At 45.1% G+C, this 16576-nt stretch overlaps 1 protein-coding gene across 10 annotated transcripts in view; it reads right to left on the bottom strand.

The window, feature by feature from the left end:
• Positions 1-2926: 2926 nt before the first annotated feature.
• Positions 2927-16576, bottom strand: part of BTRC (beta-transducin repeat containing E3 ubiquitin protein ligase) — a 204891-nt gene continuing 191241 nt past the window's right edge. For all 10 annotated transcript variants that reach the window (XM_019035292.4, XM_019035294.4, XM_063709765.1 and 7 more), the window contains 2 exons: positions 9340-9532; positions 2927-7090 (listed from right to left, as the gene is read on the bottom strand). In XM_019035292.4, coding sequence (XP_018890837.1) covers positions 9371-9532 — 162 coding nt within the window. In that variant the 3' untranslated portion in view covers positions 2927-7090; positions 9340-9370. The remainder of the gene's footprint in view (positions 7091-9339; positions 9533-16576) is intronic.

Here is a 16576-nt window from a genome sequence, read left to right as displayed (position 1 = left end):
CAGTGTGTCCACGGGGGGCCGTTTGTTCCTCCACTCAGGACCAATCAGCCTGACAGAGCTATGAGTCCGCCTGAGTGAATGTGAGCAGCTCCCCCAACTACTTACTGCAATCTCATTACCCGGCCAACTCAAGACTGGCCAGAGCTGTGGGGCTGCAGGGAAGGGGGAGCCACCCAATCCAAGCAGAGCCAGGCCAGAGCCAGGGTGGGCCTGGGACCAAGAGGGCAAGGTGGGCGGGCCTTGTAGACCCATCAGCTCAGAGGAAGGGGGAGAAAGGAGTCGGAGTCTCAGGAAACAACAAACAGTAAACACCGACTGGGTGCGGAGCATTTAGGATCCAGAGAGAGCCTAAGCCCCTGCCCTCAAGGGGCTTGCAATCTCCTCAGGGCAGATGGAAGATTACAGATAGATGGGCCCTGGGGAAAGGGCGACTTAAGATGGAAGTGTTCAAAGTACAAAAAGGAGGCTGAAGGCAAGGAGAGGGACAGCGTTCTAGAACCAGGCTGGTACTGGGCAAGGGGCTGGAAGGCAACAGTAGGTGAGACAGGGAAGGGGAACCAGAGACAGCTTGGGAGTGCATGTAGAGCCCGGGCAGAGAGAGACAGGGGCTGGGGAGAGAGAAATGCCCACCCACGGGAGGGAGAAGGGGGTGGCCAGGGGAGGGTTGGGCTGGCCGGTGGTGGATATTAAAGAATGGCCTTGCTGGATCTGGATATCTGGCTCTGGGGATGGCTATGTGCCCATTAGTCTCTCTAATTGTCAAAAATCTAATTTAGTGTCTGGAGCCAGGGCCGGCCTCGGGTTAAGTGGAGGGAGTCAGGCCTAGTCATAAATCTGCCCTCACAGGCTGGTGCTAATTCTGCAGTTAACTGAGGTGAGGTGGGCACAAGATGGGACAGGCAGGGCTCTGGAGAGGGGGTGTCCCTGCATGCCAGCCCCCACGTGCTAGGTCATAGCCAGGCTCTCCTCTCTTGCAGGGGGCTCATTCGGACCGTCCAGGGGAAGCGCCTCACATTCGACATGAGCTCAGGGACAGGAGTCGCTCAAGGGTCTGCACGGCCGGGATTGTAAAACTGTCAGCCCCCTCTCCTCCTGGACCCATTCAGGGTCTACGTGGGCTGTGCTCTTGTTAAAACGACCAGGGACTGTCCCTCACGGGTGGGAAGGGCACATTTCCTCCAAGAAATCATGAGCGTTTGTTGAGGAAAGGAGCATGAGGATTCACACTATGTGAACAAGTGACTGGTTATCCAGTGACTGCTAGGGATGGCCCCAATGATGAGGACCAGGTGACATTCACCTGAGCTGCTTGGGGAGTCATGCCCCATTCCTTAGTGGGGAGAGCACACTCCCCATTGGGCTGCCCAGCCTCTCTTTCCCTGGGCCCCGGGCTCATGAGGTGCCTGGGGGTCTGGCCAGCCCCTGAGGACCGCATGCAGCCTGAGGTGGTGCTGGTGGTGGTGGGGGTTCCAGCTTGGGTTTGGTAATCACCTTGCTCCCCTCAGAGTTGCTAATTGAAAGCAAGGGGTGTTGTAGGCGCAGCAGGAGAGGGTGGGGACTGAGAGCTTCCCTGAGAGGCTCTGCTTCCATGGGGGGACGAAAACAATTTCTCCAGGCTTCAGCTCCATCTCACCAGGCACCCACTTGGCCTCTCCTGCTGCTAACGAAGTGCCTTTAATTAGCAGCCTAATAAAATGCTCTTAATTGGCAAGAGCCAATCAGGAAAAAGAGAGGTCTCCTCCCCTTAGTCATTGCTGATGGTGGCACAGCTATAGGTTTAAAGCGGGGAAGGATTCCTGGCCCAGCCTGGCAGTAGGAAACCACGGCTATAGGGTTGAGACTTCCCAGGGCAGGCCCTAGACCACACCCTTCCTGGGGAAGAGATCTGACACAGTTTGAGGATGAGGTCCACAAACTCTTAGGCTCAGCCTCTGCTCAGGAGCCCAGCTGGTGAGGAATATTAACTGAGCAGATACCAGTGGCCCCACAGTGGTTCCTCTGACACCTCCCTCCCTTCCTTCTCTCTCTTGGGTGCTGCCTGCCCTTAGTTGTTAGGGAGGATTCTTCAGTGTAGTTTTGGGCAATGTGGGTCCCTTTTCTTGCTCCTCAGTTTCCTCATCTGCCAAGGGTTGGGTGGACCTGATGCTCTGACATTCTTCCAGCTCTAGTAAGGAGGGTTCTGCACAGCGGCCCTGATGTTGACCACAGTCTGAGATTGCTCATGGCCAGTGGTCAGTCCAGACAAGACAATGAGACTACAAGGCTGATGGAAGCCAGAGAGCCTTGGTCATGTGGAAGGGTTAATAATACAAAAAGCCCATAGATCTAAAAGAAGGATGGGTCAATTTTGACAAGGATCCTGTTGGTGACACTAGAGAGGGGAGGGGTACAGGGCCAACTGGGAGAGATAGTCCCATTCGGCCACTGCCTGCAACCTTGTACCTCTCCAGGTTTGGCTGAAGGAGGGAAGGGGGTTTCACTCAAGAACTGCAATGTCATATCCCAGATAGTCAAGGGTGCCTTCATTCTTACAGCTTGTTGGAGTCCCTCTGGAAATTGCTCCCAGATGTGAGGTTGCTTGCCTATAAACTGATCAAATGGGATGTAGGGGAAACTCAAGTCTTTTCACAGCTGAGGGGCAGAGAAAAATGTAAATTCTGCATTCAGGTTGGGCTGTGGTTGGCTAAGGTGACCAATGCACAAATGAGACATGACTTTGGCTTCAATTTAACTCAACATGGAACAGTAGGCGTAAGCCAGGGACCCCACACTCATCCACAGTGTCCAGCCCTGCTTTCTCTCAATCTTGTTTTCTCATGTCAGATTATCTGCAAAGGTATTCTATCTCTGCACTCCCTCAGTCTGTATACTGAAAAGTGTACTGTCCTTCTGGATGCTGGGGCAAGGAGACAAGACGCTTAGAAAATTCACTTTAATCTTATATTTGTAATTTACTTTTTTTCTGAACAGTTAAAAAAAACCCAAAACACACTCTATTATCATGATCCTAGGTTGTGAACATATTGGTACACTGACTACACATCACCATAACATAATCACAAAAGTCAAAGCAGTCAGTACTTAAGAGTCTACAGAACAAAGAGGTGAACCAGCTGAAAGCTCTCGGGGAAGCTCACATGTGTTGCTAGGCCTGTCCCATCGTTGGAGTGCACTGGCCATCCCTCAGATTTGTCTGGGCTGGCCTGAGTGGTCACCGCTTTGACAAAGCTGTTAGTTTCCTTGGTGCCCAGAGGGCTAACACCCTAGTTGGCCTTTTCCTTCAGTGTCCAAGAAGGGGAAGGGTTAGGAGGGGAGGTAACACTTTAAAATACGACTTACTGCACTGATCCTTAATAAAACACACACACAACCAATCAGGAGCTAAGAGCGCCAGCTGTGCTGGTTGGAAAGCACATATTTTAGATGTCATCTGCCTCTAGGACATTTTAGATCACAGGTACTCAACTTCCAACAGAAGGAGCTTCTAAAGATCAATGCATTAAGTTCCACCTGAAACCAGGCAGCCATCATCATGCTCTTTTGATTTCTCTCTTCAGCTCCAAGGATTCTGACACCACAGATGAGCTAAAGAAGCGAAACTCAGTTTTATTCCCCTAAGAAATGGCTCTCTTTCCGATACTATGTTGACATTGTGGTTAAAGGAGGTCTGGTCTGTTGGTGAACAACTGTGTGGAGGAAGACCAGGGAGGCTGCACCCTAAGCCTCCGGGCTGCACTAATCTGGGTTGGACTGCTCTGCTACAGACTAGAGGGTGTTGCCATCTAAGGCAAAAGGGAGATGCTGAGAAGGTCAACAGTACCAAGGTATCTAGTCCAATTATGGGAAAGAAAAAAATTGCCCTGATTATTTCCAGTATTCCCCACCCCTCCCACCTTTGTTTTCCCACACAATCAAGTGCTAAGTAAGGAGTAGACCAACTACAGCTGTTCAGACCAATGGTACCAGGAGCCGGCAAGGGAAGAGTGCATTTTTTTTTTCTCTGTAGCTTTAGACTGTACAGAAGAAAAATAAAAAAGGATTGTTCTTACTCAAGCAAAAAAACCAGAATGATGTAGGGGTCTCACAGACTTTTCTAGTTCGGAAACAAGTTATGAGGGCCAGACTTTATTACTTGTCAATAGAGATCCAAAAAGAGTTCCTGTCTCTGAAGTTAGGAGACACCAGAAAGAATTTTGCCAAGGGACATGCACAAATGGCCTTCCATCCATGATTCACATCCTTTCAAATTGCACACCAAGTTAAAGGATGTTCTCAGCAGTGAAATACACACACGTGTGCAGCAAGGCATGCTGGTCTTGTCCAAGTAGCTCCAGTGTGCACCAAAAGGTCACGTGTCTGTACCTCCTCATCTGCCTTTGAAGGGGTTTCAGCCTGTCTTTAAGAAAGGTTTCCTTTAGGCCCTACGTCGGAAAGTAAATTTTAGTGAGAATAGACTAATCTACAATGGGGACACCTTCAGCTCTGTTTCTACCACTCCTTGGAATGTGCTGAGACTTTGTCTCTCTTTTCGTTTTAAAAAGGTCAAACTTTACATTTATTCTAGCCCAGCTGGGGATTAGTGATAATCAATTCCCACTGAAATCATGCAGAGATGGTAAGTGGGGTTTACCTTCTCTGGAAATGAACTTTTAACTTACCTGATTATTTCTTCTACAACAAACTGGTAAATGACCCCCAGAGCTGAGAAATGTGAACGATTCAAGTTTTTCAGACCACTTAACTTCATTCCCATTTCCAACAGCAGCAGAGAGGACAACTTGGAGAATATCCTCAACTGGGCTAATGGCTCCACATCTGCAGGGTTCGCCCCGATCTCCTTTGTGATGTACTGGACATGTTTCAAAACAGTCTTAGAAACAATATTCCTTCAACTGAACCTAGATTGGAGAGCAAAACCCTGGGCACTAATAAACATTCAACAGCTTCCACTTTGTAATAGCAGCATATGACAGAAAGGCTGGTAAAATTATGGCTATTGGGCAATATTTTGAGACAGCTCGAAACCCATGCCTTTTAAATGTCTGACCTGTGTGTTTTTCAGGGCTGACAGCCCTCTACCTTCATCTATAGCAAAATCCTTACCCAATCAAAAAGCCATTAATAGTCAACACAATAGATGACGAACCCTGATAGTGGCCAAGTAGAAAACATTTCTCTGTAGCATTTGGGTAGCTGGGAAGGGAATTACATTGAGAAAATATTTCCTAGGCTACGATGTATCATTATACTGGGAAATATTTTCTGAATATAACCTTGAACTAAAAGCTTAAAAATACTCATAAAGCAGGAAAGGTAGAATGCATATGCATAAAATGACTCTCAATATGTAGTAACAACATTCAGTGGGTACACCTTGGGAAGAGGATACCTTCTTGCCTGGGGAGACCAGCTGGGTGCACATTAATAGTATTCTGTGTGCTCCCAGGTTGGTGTGGCACAGGTACCCTTGCACCTGAAGCCCACTAGCTTGGCAGCTCACACAGCTGCCTTCCGAGTGACTGGGTTTGCCTGACCCTTGCTGAGGTCCAGCTGTTTATGCTGTTCACCAATCGCCACAGACACTTTATTGGCTGGGGAGAGTGAAGAGCAAAATAAGGTCAGGAGGAGGAAGAAAAGGCAGTTTTTGCCCCATTAATAAACCCTGTGTGCCAAACTTCACCCTGATCCTCTCTCTTAAGCAGCTTTGCCCTTCTGCAAATACTGGGTGTGGGAGAAGCAGAAGGAAGGTTCTGCAGTGCAAGGTTGACACGGTGAGATCAATATTTGAGAGATGATATTTAACTGGCCAAAACAAAACAAAACAACAACAAAAAAACAAAAACAGTGTTTTCTCCTGACCATCTCTCTTAAGCTACCTTGATCACGGTCTTGGCAAAGATACAGGCACCTGGGTATTCACAGGCCCTGATGAGGAAATCGGAGATGGAAACCATTACACAGAATGCACCAAGCGACTGGCTCTGGCCATTTCAAATCTTTCTGTAGGCTGAGCCTTACCAGTGATTTAAGATGAAGTACAATGCTTTTTATTACACACCCAATTGTTAAAGAGAGGAAACGCAATCAGCAACTCCTTTCCACACTCTACATGGAATCAAGGAGACTGCTGAGTCCAGAAAAGATGCAGCCATTGATGGAGCCCAGGAAACTTCTCCCCACCCCCTCTGCCTGCCCCCTACCACCAATCCTCCTCTTGGGTGTGGGGAAGAAAGAGAGAGAAGAGTTGCAAATATGATGAGAGTATCATGTCTGAGAATCCACTGTTGCCACAGGGTCACTTGCAGCAAAGGCCTGGGGCTGAAATCTTCACTGAACAGCAGTTAACTCTTCCAAGTGTTGCATTTTCTGGCTGATCTGGCTCATGCTAGAGGAGGACACTCTCTTCATACACTTTCTTCTCAGGTGAAGCAGACAGAGAAAAAAGGTTGAAGGGGCGTAGGGGAGTAGATGGGAAGAGGAACAGAAACAGAAGGCAGGCAGGAGGCCCAAATCTTCCAGTGTATACATTCTTGTGTTTTCTTTTTCTTGCCCCAGAGGCTATACAGAGGGAACTCTGTCTCCTCCTAAGCATATTGGGGCTGGGCTGCTCTGGCCAGGTGCTTGGCATTCCTGCAGTTAACAGGGAGACACTGGGCACTGGGCTTGAAGCTGCATCCCCCATACCTTAGAAGTGGGTCTCTCCCAGCAGGCTATACAGGGAAACTAGTTCTTCTGCTTAATGGCAAAGCAAGAGAGATTCTGGCAAAACACTAAATATATTTATAAGTCACCTTTGTCTGGAACCAATGGGAAAAAACTAGGTGCAGAGGTGAAAGGAGGAGAGGAGGGGAGGTTTAAAAGTTCCAATCATTCACAAAAGATAGAAGACATCTTCTGATAGCAGCACTGAAGCAGTCAGTTGTGCTGAGTAGACCGTCCTGGGCCGACTGCAGACCAACTGTGTCCCAACAGGAGACTCAAAGCCCTGCTCCTCGGCTAGTCCGGGGAAACTGGGCAGTAGTTTGATTGTTACTGTTGTTGCTCATCCTGGTATTGGCAGATACGTTAAATACTGCAACTTTAATGGGTCCTGTGTGAAAACAGAGCAAATAGTCATTAGCCCCTTTTTCGATATTTCTTACTTGCTTGAAGAGAAAAGAGCATTCACTTAGCTGCCAATGGGGAAAAGGCTTAGGGGTCCTTCCTAATGCCTGCTGTCTGCCTATGCCATGCAGGAGCTTCTGTCAAAGGTGACCTAGCCTGATGGGGGAAGTTATACTAAAGGCAGGGCTTGCTGACATGCTCAGGGCTGTGGTGTTCAAGCAGAGTGACTCTGATGTCTTGAGGCTGAGAGTGCCCACGGTTGGCATAGCTTTCACCTGCCCTGTAGAATGGCAGGGCAGGGGTGGGGGATGGTCTGTGGGCCCTGCCTTTTGAGTGGCCATGAGCATGGCGGTGCCAGTAACAGAAGTGGGGGAATCAAGGAAAGCTGGCCTGGCTGTGTGGCTGCAGGGTACCAGCAGTGTAAAGGAGGGGACAGTGCAGTTGAGGATGTGAGCACTAGAAGTGCTCTTGCTATCTTCAAGGACAGCTGTGTGGATGGCAGCTGGAAATGTGGCCTGGAGATTAAGGCAGAGGCTTGGACTGGAGACAGAAATTTGAGTCTTCTACAATATGAGATCTGAAGCCTTGGGAATAGAGAAGGCAGCCTAAGAAGGAACTCAGATAAGGAAGAAAAGCCAGAGACAGGCCGGGTGCGGTGGCTCACACCTGTAATCCCAGTAACTTTGGGAGGCCAAGGGAGGTGGATCACTTGAGCTCAGGAGTTCGAGACCAGCCTGGGCAACATGGTGAAACTCCATCTCTCCAAAAAAAAAAAAAAAAAAAATACAAACAATTAGCTGGGCATGGTGTTGTGTGCCCGTGGTACTCAGGAGGCTGAGGCAGGAGAATCACTTGAGCCCAGGAGGTGGAGGTTGCAATGAGCTGACATTTTGCCACTGCACTCCAGCTTGGGTGACAGGAGTGAAGCCCTGTCTCAAGAAATAAAATAAAATAAAATAAAATAAAATAAAAATAATAAGAAAAGCCAGAAACAGACTCTTGGGAGTGAGGGGGAAAGAAGCACAAATAATCAGAGAGTCAGGAAGAATATTAAAAATGGCAAAGTAACACAGAAGTCTAAGGAAGAGAAAATTTTGGGCAAAGGAGGGGGTAGGTATATGGAGATTGCAATATTAATACTCATGACCAGTTTTTCCTGAGGGCATATTATGTATTTGCCACTGTGCTAAGCACTAGGAATTTTCCATGCAGTGTCTCCACACAGCCTTCACAGGGTTCTGTGAGGTGAGTGCTGCCCCTCACGTTACTCATCAAGAGATTCAGGCTCTGGGAAGTTACTTGTCTAAGGGCACACAGCCTGTGCAACCTGGCTGAGGAACGACGAACCGTGTCCTCTGTGAGAGAAAAAGGCGCTGAGGAAAGCCCAGCTGGGCGTGAATCACTGTCCTCAGCGGAACACTGCAAAGAGAGATGCAGAAACGTGTAGCGAACATGTACTTCCGCCACGAGAACTGAGGCACACGTGGCAAATCCTGACAGCAATGCTCCTCAGCAGCTAGGGCAGCCTTCTCAAACTGGTAACAACCTAGTGTATTCGAACTGGTTAGAACACCAGGTATGATCTGAATATACCACAATATGTATGGACCACCTGGGTATTTTAGGATCTTCCCCTGCCTGAGAGAGAGATTGGAGACTTGAGTGGGAGGACATGTGGAGGTCAGAGGTCAAAAGACAGGTCCTCTTTTTGGAGGGTTGAGGAATAGGGATAGGGATATAAAAGCTACTTTTTATATTCCTTTTAAAATCTGCCCTTTTATTTATATGTCAGTGTGAACTTTCACCAAGAGATGTTTCCATTCACACATTAGACATCAGACTGTTTACTTGGCTTGAAAGGTCTCTATTGTAGGTATTGTTTGATCTGGGAACTTAAACATCACAGGCCTTTGGGTCATTACAGTACTTAGTTTTCAAACTGATTCAAATCTCATTTTATTTTCATAACAGTACTACTAGATAACTAGGGCAGGAATGACTAGGCTTACCACACAAGTAGGACCCTAGAATCATCTAGAACTGAGGCTGGCTACCTTGGTGAAAGGCACTGTCCACACTGTGGCAGCTTCAGCCCTGTCTCACATTGTCTGCTTCCTCGGCTTTACAGGAGTTGGTGACCCAAACGGCAGGAGAAAGCTCCATGAACTAGCAACACCTTACAGCTAATACCCCATCTCCTACCCACAGTGTTATGTACATAATCGATTTTGATACCTGGGCAAGTATGAGGTCAGTGTATGGTTATTTATCTGGAGATGTAGGTGTATGTTCGAGAAGGGGAACGGGGGGGTTCAGGTTGGGCAGCTGGATCATTTAGGAAGTCCCAGATGAGGATTGTGTCATCATGTGAACTACTGACAATCTGGAATTCATCAAACTGTAGTCGAAAAACTCTTCCGGAATGCTCCTAAAGAAGTAGAAACAAAAAGGGTAGGAACTTGAACTACTCAAAATCAATAGGACACAAATTCAGCAACATGTCAAAAGGAGTCTACGGAAAGGCTATGGTTTGCTGTTATAAAGAGGCCGGGCGCAGTGGCTCACACCTGTAATCCCAGCACTTTGGGAGCCTGAGGCGTGCGGATCACGAGGTCGGGAGATCGAGACCATCCTGGCTAACACGGTGAAACCCCATCTCTACTAAAAATACAAAAAATTAGCCGGGCTGGTGGCATGTGCCTATAGTCCCAGCTACTTGGGAGGCTGAGGCAGAAGAATTGCTTGAACCTGGGAGGTGGAGGTTGCAGTGAGCCGAGATCACTCCACTGCACTCCAGCCTGGGCAACAGAGTGAGACTCCGTCTAAAAAAAAATAAATAAATAAAAATAAATAAATTAAAAAAATAGAGAAAATTTACTTTGGCTAAAGGCAGCATGGAAAAGTCAAATACTAGGCAGCTGTAAACAAAGCAATACTCTTTGGCCAAGACATGCTAAATAGCATGCTATTAATAGTTTCTCATGGCCAACTCTTTTTGGCGTAGGGTGGATGAGAGCATTCCTTACTACCTCCCTGGTTTTTATCTTCTAAGTTCCTTCTACAATCAGAGGTCAAGGATTGGTGAGCAATAAGAAGCAGTATGCTGATAAATGTTTATCAACCAAACTTTGCTACTTTGTAAAACCATCGGTAGATTTCCACGGCATTAAAAACTCCTATCATGGCCAATTATAAGCTAGTCATAGTCAACCAGCTGGCAAAATTCATGAATATCTAATAGTTGCCTCTCGTAAGTGAGTATGAGCCTGTTCTAGCACACCACTGGCAGTTACCACCCTGATGAAGATGTAGAATGTTCCCAGCATACTGGAAAACAATCTCACACCCCTTACTAAACAATGTTACCTCCACTCCAATTTTATCATCATCATCATCATTTTTTTTTTTTTTGAGACAGAGTCTCGCTCTGTCGCCCAGGCTGGAGTGCAGTGGTGCCATCTCAGCTCACCGCAAGCTCTGCCTCCCGGGTTCACGCCGTTCTCCTGCCTCAGCCTCCCGAGTAGCTGGGACTACAGGCGCCTGCCACCACACCTGGCTAATTTTTTGTATTTTTAGTAGAGACGGGGTTTCATCGTGTTAGCCAGGATGGTCTTGATCTCCTGACCTCGTGATCCACCCGCCTCGGCCTCCCAAAGTGCTGGGATTACAGGTGTCATCATCATCATTTTTTTTAGAGACAGAGTCTTGCTTTGTCGCCTAGGCTAGAATGCGGTAGTGTGATCATAGCTCACTGTAACCTCAAACTCCTGGGCTCAAGTGATTTTCCTGCTTAAGCCTCCCAAGTAGTGAGGACTATAGGCTCATGCCACCACACCTGGCTTTTTTTGTTTTGTTTTGTAGAGATTAGGTCTTTTTGTTGCCCAGGCTGGTCTTGAACTCAAGACCAAGCAGTCCTTCTGCCTTGGCCTCCCAAAGCTCTGAGATTATAGGTGTGGGCCACTGTGCCTGGCCCAATGTTGTTATTGTTATTAATTTGTTTAGTCTCTTATTGAATTTCATATAAATATAATCATATAGTATGTATTCTTTTGTGTCTGGCTTTTTTTTTTGAGACAGAGTCTCGCTCTGTTGCCCAGGGTGGAGTGCAGTGGCACGATCTTGGCTCACTGCAACCTCCGCCTCCTGGGTTCAAGCGATTCTCCTGCCTCAGCCTCCCGAGTACCTGGGATTACAGGCACGCGCCACCACACCCAGCTAATTTTTGTATTTTTAGTAGAGACGGGGTTTCACCATGTTGGCCAGGATGGTCTCGATCTCCTGACCTCGTGATCTGCCCACCTCGGCCTCCCAAAGTGTTGGGATTACAGGCCTTAGCTACTGTGCCCAGCCATGCCTGGTTTTTTTCTTTTGGAGATGGAGTCTTGCTCTGTCGCTCAGGCTGGAGTGCAGTGGTGCAATCTCGGCTCACTGCAACTTCCGCCTCCCAGGTTCAAGCGATTCTCCTGCCTCAGCCTCCCGAGTAGCTGGGACTACAGGCACCCCCCGCCATGCTTGGCTAATTTTTTGTATGTTAGTAAAGACGGGATTCCACCGTGTTGCCCAGGCTGGTCTCCAACTGCTGAGCTCAGGCAATCTGCCGGCCTCAGCCTCCCAAAGTGCTGGGATTACAGACATGAGCCACTGAGCCCAGCTCATGTCTGGCTTCTTTTAGTCAACATTATAAGATTCTTCTATGTTGCTGCATGTAAAACAGTAGTTCATTCTTTTTTATTACTGGTTGATATTCCACTGTATGAATATACTACAATCCATCTATTCTCTTGTTGGTGGACATAGGGGCTGACTATAGTTTATGGCTATTATAAAACAAAGCTGCTAGGAACATTTATGTACGTGTCTTTTGCTGAATATATGCACCCACTTCAACTAGGAGTCGACTTGCTGGGCCACGGGGTAGGTGTATGTTTGGCTTTAGAAGATACTATGAAACAATTTTTTAAAAGTCATGCCAATTTATACTCACACCAACAGTTTATCAGAGTTTGTTACTCCACACCTTCACCAAAAATTGATATTACCAATCTTTTACATTTATTTTGGTAGGTTTGTAGTAGTATTTTACTATAATTTTAATTTGCATTTTTCTTTATGAAGTTGAGGAAAAGCCTCTCTATCCCTTGTTTGCTGAGAGTTTTTATCATGAATGGGTGTTGGATTTTGTCAACTGCTTTTACTGCATCCATTGATATAAGCATGTGATTTGTCTTCTATAGCCCCCTGATGTGATGGATTACACTGATTGATTTCTGAATGCTGAACCAGCCTTGCATACCTGGCATAAATCTCACTTGGTCACAGTGTATAGTTCTTTTCATACATTGTTGGATTTAATTTGCTAATATTTTGTCGAGGATTTTTTTAAAAATTTCAGAGTTACTACATTTTATTTTAAATGTAGTACATTATTACATTTTAAAATATTTTAGAAATCATGAAATTGCTAAACATAAGGGCAATAATAAGACCATACATGGCCAGGTGCAGTGGCTCACACCTATAATCCCAGATCTTTGGGAGGTTGAGGCAGGTGGATCATGAGGTCCGGAGTTTGAGACCAACCTGGCCAACAAGGAGAAACCCAGTCTCCACTAAAAATACAAAAATCAGCTGAGCGTGGTGGCAGGCACCTGTAATCCCAGCTACTCAGGAGGCTGTGACAGGAGAATAGCTTGCACCCAGGAGGTGGAGGTTGCAGTGAGCCGAGATTGCGCCATTGCACTACTCCAGCCTGGGTAACAAGAGTGAGACTCCGTCTCAAAAAAAAAAAAAAAAAAAAAAAAAAAAAAGAAAAACCATATATTTACTTATTTATTTTGAGATGGAGTTTCGTTCTTGTCACCCAGGCTAGAAATGGTGTGATCTTGGCTCACTGCAACCTCCGCCTCCCGGGTTCAAGCATGAATCAAATAGTTTAAAATACAGATGCTCCTCAAATTACAGTGGGTTACATCCTGATGAACCTGTTGTAAATGAAACTATCCTAAGCTGAAAATGCATTTGATCTGCCTAACCTATTGAACTTCATAGCTTAGCCATTATTAGTCTGTATTTTTCTTTTCCTATATTGTGTTTGTCTGGTTTTGGTTTTAGGGTAATGCTTCATAGATGAGTTAGTAAGTTATTCATTCTGTTTTTATCTTATAGAAGAGATGACAGAAAATTGATATAACTTCTTCAAATGTTTGGTAGAATTCACCAGTGGATCTGCCTAGGCTTAGTTTCTCTGTTTGGAAAGATAATTATTAAGTATTGATTCTGTGAAGATCTGGGATCTCTTTCATTTCTGATATTAGTAAATTATGTCTTCTTTGTTTTTCATAGTCTGGCTAGAGACTCATCCATTTTATTGATCCTTTCAAAGAACTAGCTTTTGGTCTTGATGTAATCCATTGATTTCCTGTTTTCAATTTCATTGATTTCTGGTCTAGTTTTTATTATTTCTTTTCTTCTACTTACTTTGAATTTAATTTGCTCTTTTCTTAGTTGGCTCTAGTAGAAGCTTAGACTATTGATTTTAGACCTTTTCTAAGATATGCATTCAGTGCTATAAATTTCCCTCTAAGCACTGCTTTCACTGCATCCCACAAATTTTGATAGCTGTGTTTTCATTTTTATTTACTTCAAAATACTTTTCAAAACATCACATGTTCCCCATAAATATATAAACCTACTATGTACCCACAAAAATGAAAAGTAAAAATTAAAAAAAATACATTTCAATTTATCTTGCAATTTCTTCTTGACCTACGTGTTATTTAGAGGGGTGTTGTTTAATCTCCACATATTTTGGGATTTTTCAGCTATCTTTCCATTACTGAATACCACTGTAATCTGAGAGCATATGCCGTATGATTTCTACTCTTGTAAATTTTTTAAGGTACATTTTATGGCCCTGACTGTGGTCTGCCTTGGTGTAATTTCCTTGGGAGCTTGAGAAGAATGTGTATTCTGCTGCTGTTGCATGAAGCATTCTATAGATGTCAGTTATATCCACTTGATTGATGGTACTGCTAAATTCAACTATGGTCTTACTGAACTGGCTGCCTGCCAGATCTGTCCATTACTGATAGGGGGTGCTGAAGTCTCCAACCATAACAGTGGATGCATCTATTTTTTCCTTGCAGTTCTATGGTTTTTTGCCTCATATGTTTTGATGCTCTGTTGTTAGGTGTGTACACATTAAGGATTGTTAGGTCTTCTTGGAGAACTGGCCCCTTTATCCTTATACAACACTTCTCTTTATCCCTGATAATATTCTTTGCTCTGAGGTTTGCTCTCTCTCTAATTAATACAGCTACCCCAACTTTCTTCTGACTAGTGTTAGAATGGTCCATCAGGGCTAGGGGTGCCATAACAAAGTATGGCATACACTAGGGGGCTCAAAAAATAGAAATTAATTTCCCTACAGTCTGGAGACTAGAATTCTAAGATCAAAGTGTTGGCAGGGTTGGTTTCATTCTGATGCTTCTTCCTTTGACTTGTAGATGGTCATCTTCTCCCTTCATCTTCACATGGTCTGTGTGTGTCTCAATCTCCTCTTGTTATAAGGACACCAGTCATATTGGATTAGGGCCTACTCCAATGACTTCATTTAACCTTATTTACCTCTTGAAAGCTCCTGTAACTCCAAATACAGTCACATTCTGAGGTACTGGTGGTTAAGACATCATATAAATTTTAGGGGAACACAATTCAGCCTATAACGTGTTATATCTTTCGCTAACCATTTACTTTTAAGGTGTACGTGTCTTTATAGTTAAAGTAGCTTTCTTGCAGACGACATATAGTTTAGCCTTCTTCTTCAAATTGCTCTGACAATTTCTATTTTTTTAATGTGAAGTAGGAAAAATACAAACAAAACCACACCAAGACACATCATAAGCAAATTGCTGAAAACTAATGATAAAGAGAAAATCTTAAAAGCACCCAGAGGAAAAAGATACAGAATGGAGATGAGTGACTTCCAACTTCTAGTCAGAAACCAAGCCAGAAGAAAATGGAATGACATCATTAAAGTGCTGAAAGACACTGTCAATCTAGCTTTTTTTCTTTTTTTTTTTTTTGAGACAGGGTCTCTTTCTCACCCAAGCTGGAGTGCAGTGGCATATCTGTGGCTTACTGCAGCCTCAATCTCCCGGACTCATATGATCCTCACACCTCAGCCACCCAAAAGTTGTTGCACTGGGCACGTGCCACCATGCCCAGCTAATCTTTGTATTTTTGAAGAGAAGGGGTTGCCATGTTGCCAGGCTGGTCTTGAACTCCTGAGTTCAAGCAATCCACCCGCCTCAGACTCCCAAAGTGCTGGGATTACAGGTGTGAGACACCATGCCTGGCCTATATAGAATTATTTAGCCAGCAAAAATATCTTTCAAAAATGAAGGCAAAACGAAAACTTTTTCAGAGCCAGGTGCAGTGGCTTGCACCTGTAATAATCTCAGCTACTCAGGAGGTTGTGAGGCAAGAGGATTATGTGAGGCCAGGAGTTCAAGACCAGTCTGGGCAACACAATGAGACCCTATCTCTAAAAAAATAAAGAAAATTAGCCAGATATGGTGGCACAAGCCTGTAGTCAGCTATGTGGGAAGCTGTCAGGAGGACTGCTTGAGACTAGGAGTCCAAGGCTGCAGTGAGCTATGATCATGCCACTGCATTCCAGCCTGAGCTATAGAATGAGACCCCATCCCTTAAAAAAAAAAAAAAAAAAAAAAACAACTTTCCCAAGTAAACAACAAGTGAAAGTATTTGTCACCAGTGTACCTGCATATATGAAATGTTAAAGTAAGTTCTTTAAGCAGAAGGAAAATGTATCAGATGGAAATAGAATTTATACAAAAGAATGGGAGGCAATAGAAAAGGTAAACGTGTGGGTAAAAATAAACTCTCTTTTTTCCATTAAAAAATTTCTTTAAAAGGCCAGCTGCGGTGGCTCATGCCTGTAATCCCAGCACTTTGGGAGCCTGAGGCGGGCGGATCACGAGGTCAGGAGATCGAGACCATCTTGGCTAACATGGTGAAATCCCGTCTCTATTAAAACTACAAAAAATTAGCTGGGTGTGGTGGCGGGCGCCTGTAGTCCCAGCTACTCTGGAGGCTGAGGCAGGAGAATTGCTTGAACCCGGGAGGTAGAGGTTGCAGTGAGCCAAGATCACGCCAGTGCACTCCAGCCTGGGTGACAGAGCAAGACTCCGTCTCAAACAAACAAACAAACAAAAAAATCTTAAAAGATGGTTGATTGTTTAAAGCAAAAATAACAAGTGCTGTGGGGATGATAACATATTTAGAAGTAAAATCTGTAGCAACAATAGCATAAAGGATGGGGGTGAAAAATGAACATATAGTGTTTTAAGTTTCCTACATTATACATGAAGTGGTACAATATCATCTGATAGTAGACTGCAATAAATTAGAGATAACTATTGTAAACCCTAGGTCCCTCCTCACCAAATTA

The sequence above is a fragment of the Gorilla gorilla genome, chromosome 8 (assembly GCF_029281585.2).
Source record: "Gorilla gorilla gorilla isolate KB3781 chromosome 8, NHGRI_mGorGor1-v2.1_pri, whole genome shotgun sequence".
Lineage (NCBI taxonomy): Eukaryota > Metazoa > Chordata > Mammalia > Primates > Hominidae > Gorilla > Gorilla gorilla.
Note: the sequence above shows the minus strand (reverse complement) of the source record. Positions and strands in the feature narration are given on the sequence as shown.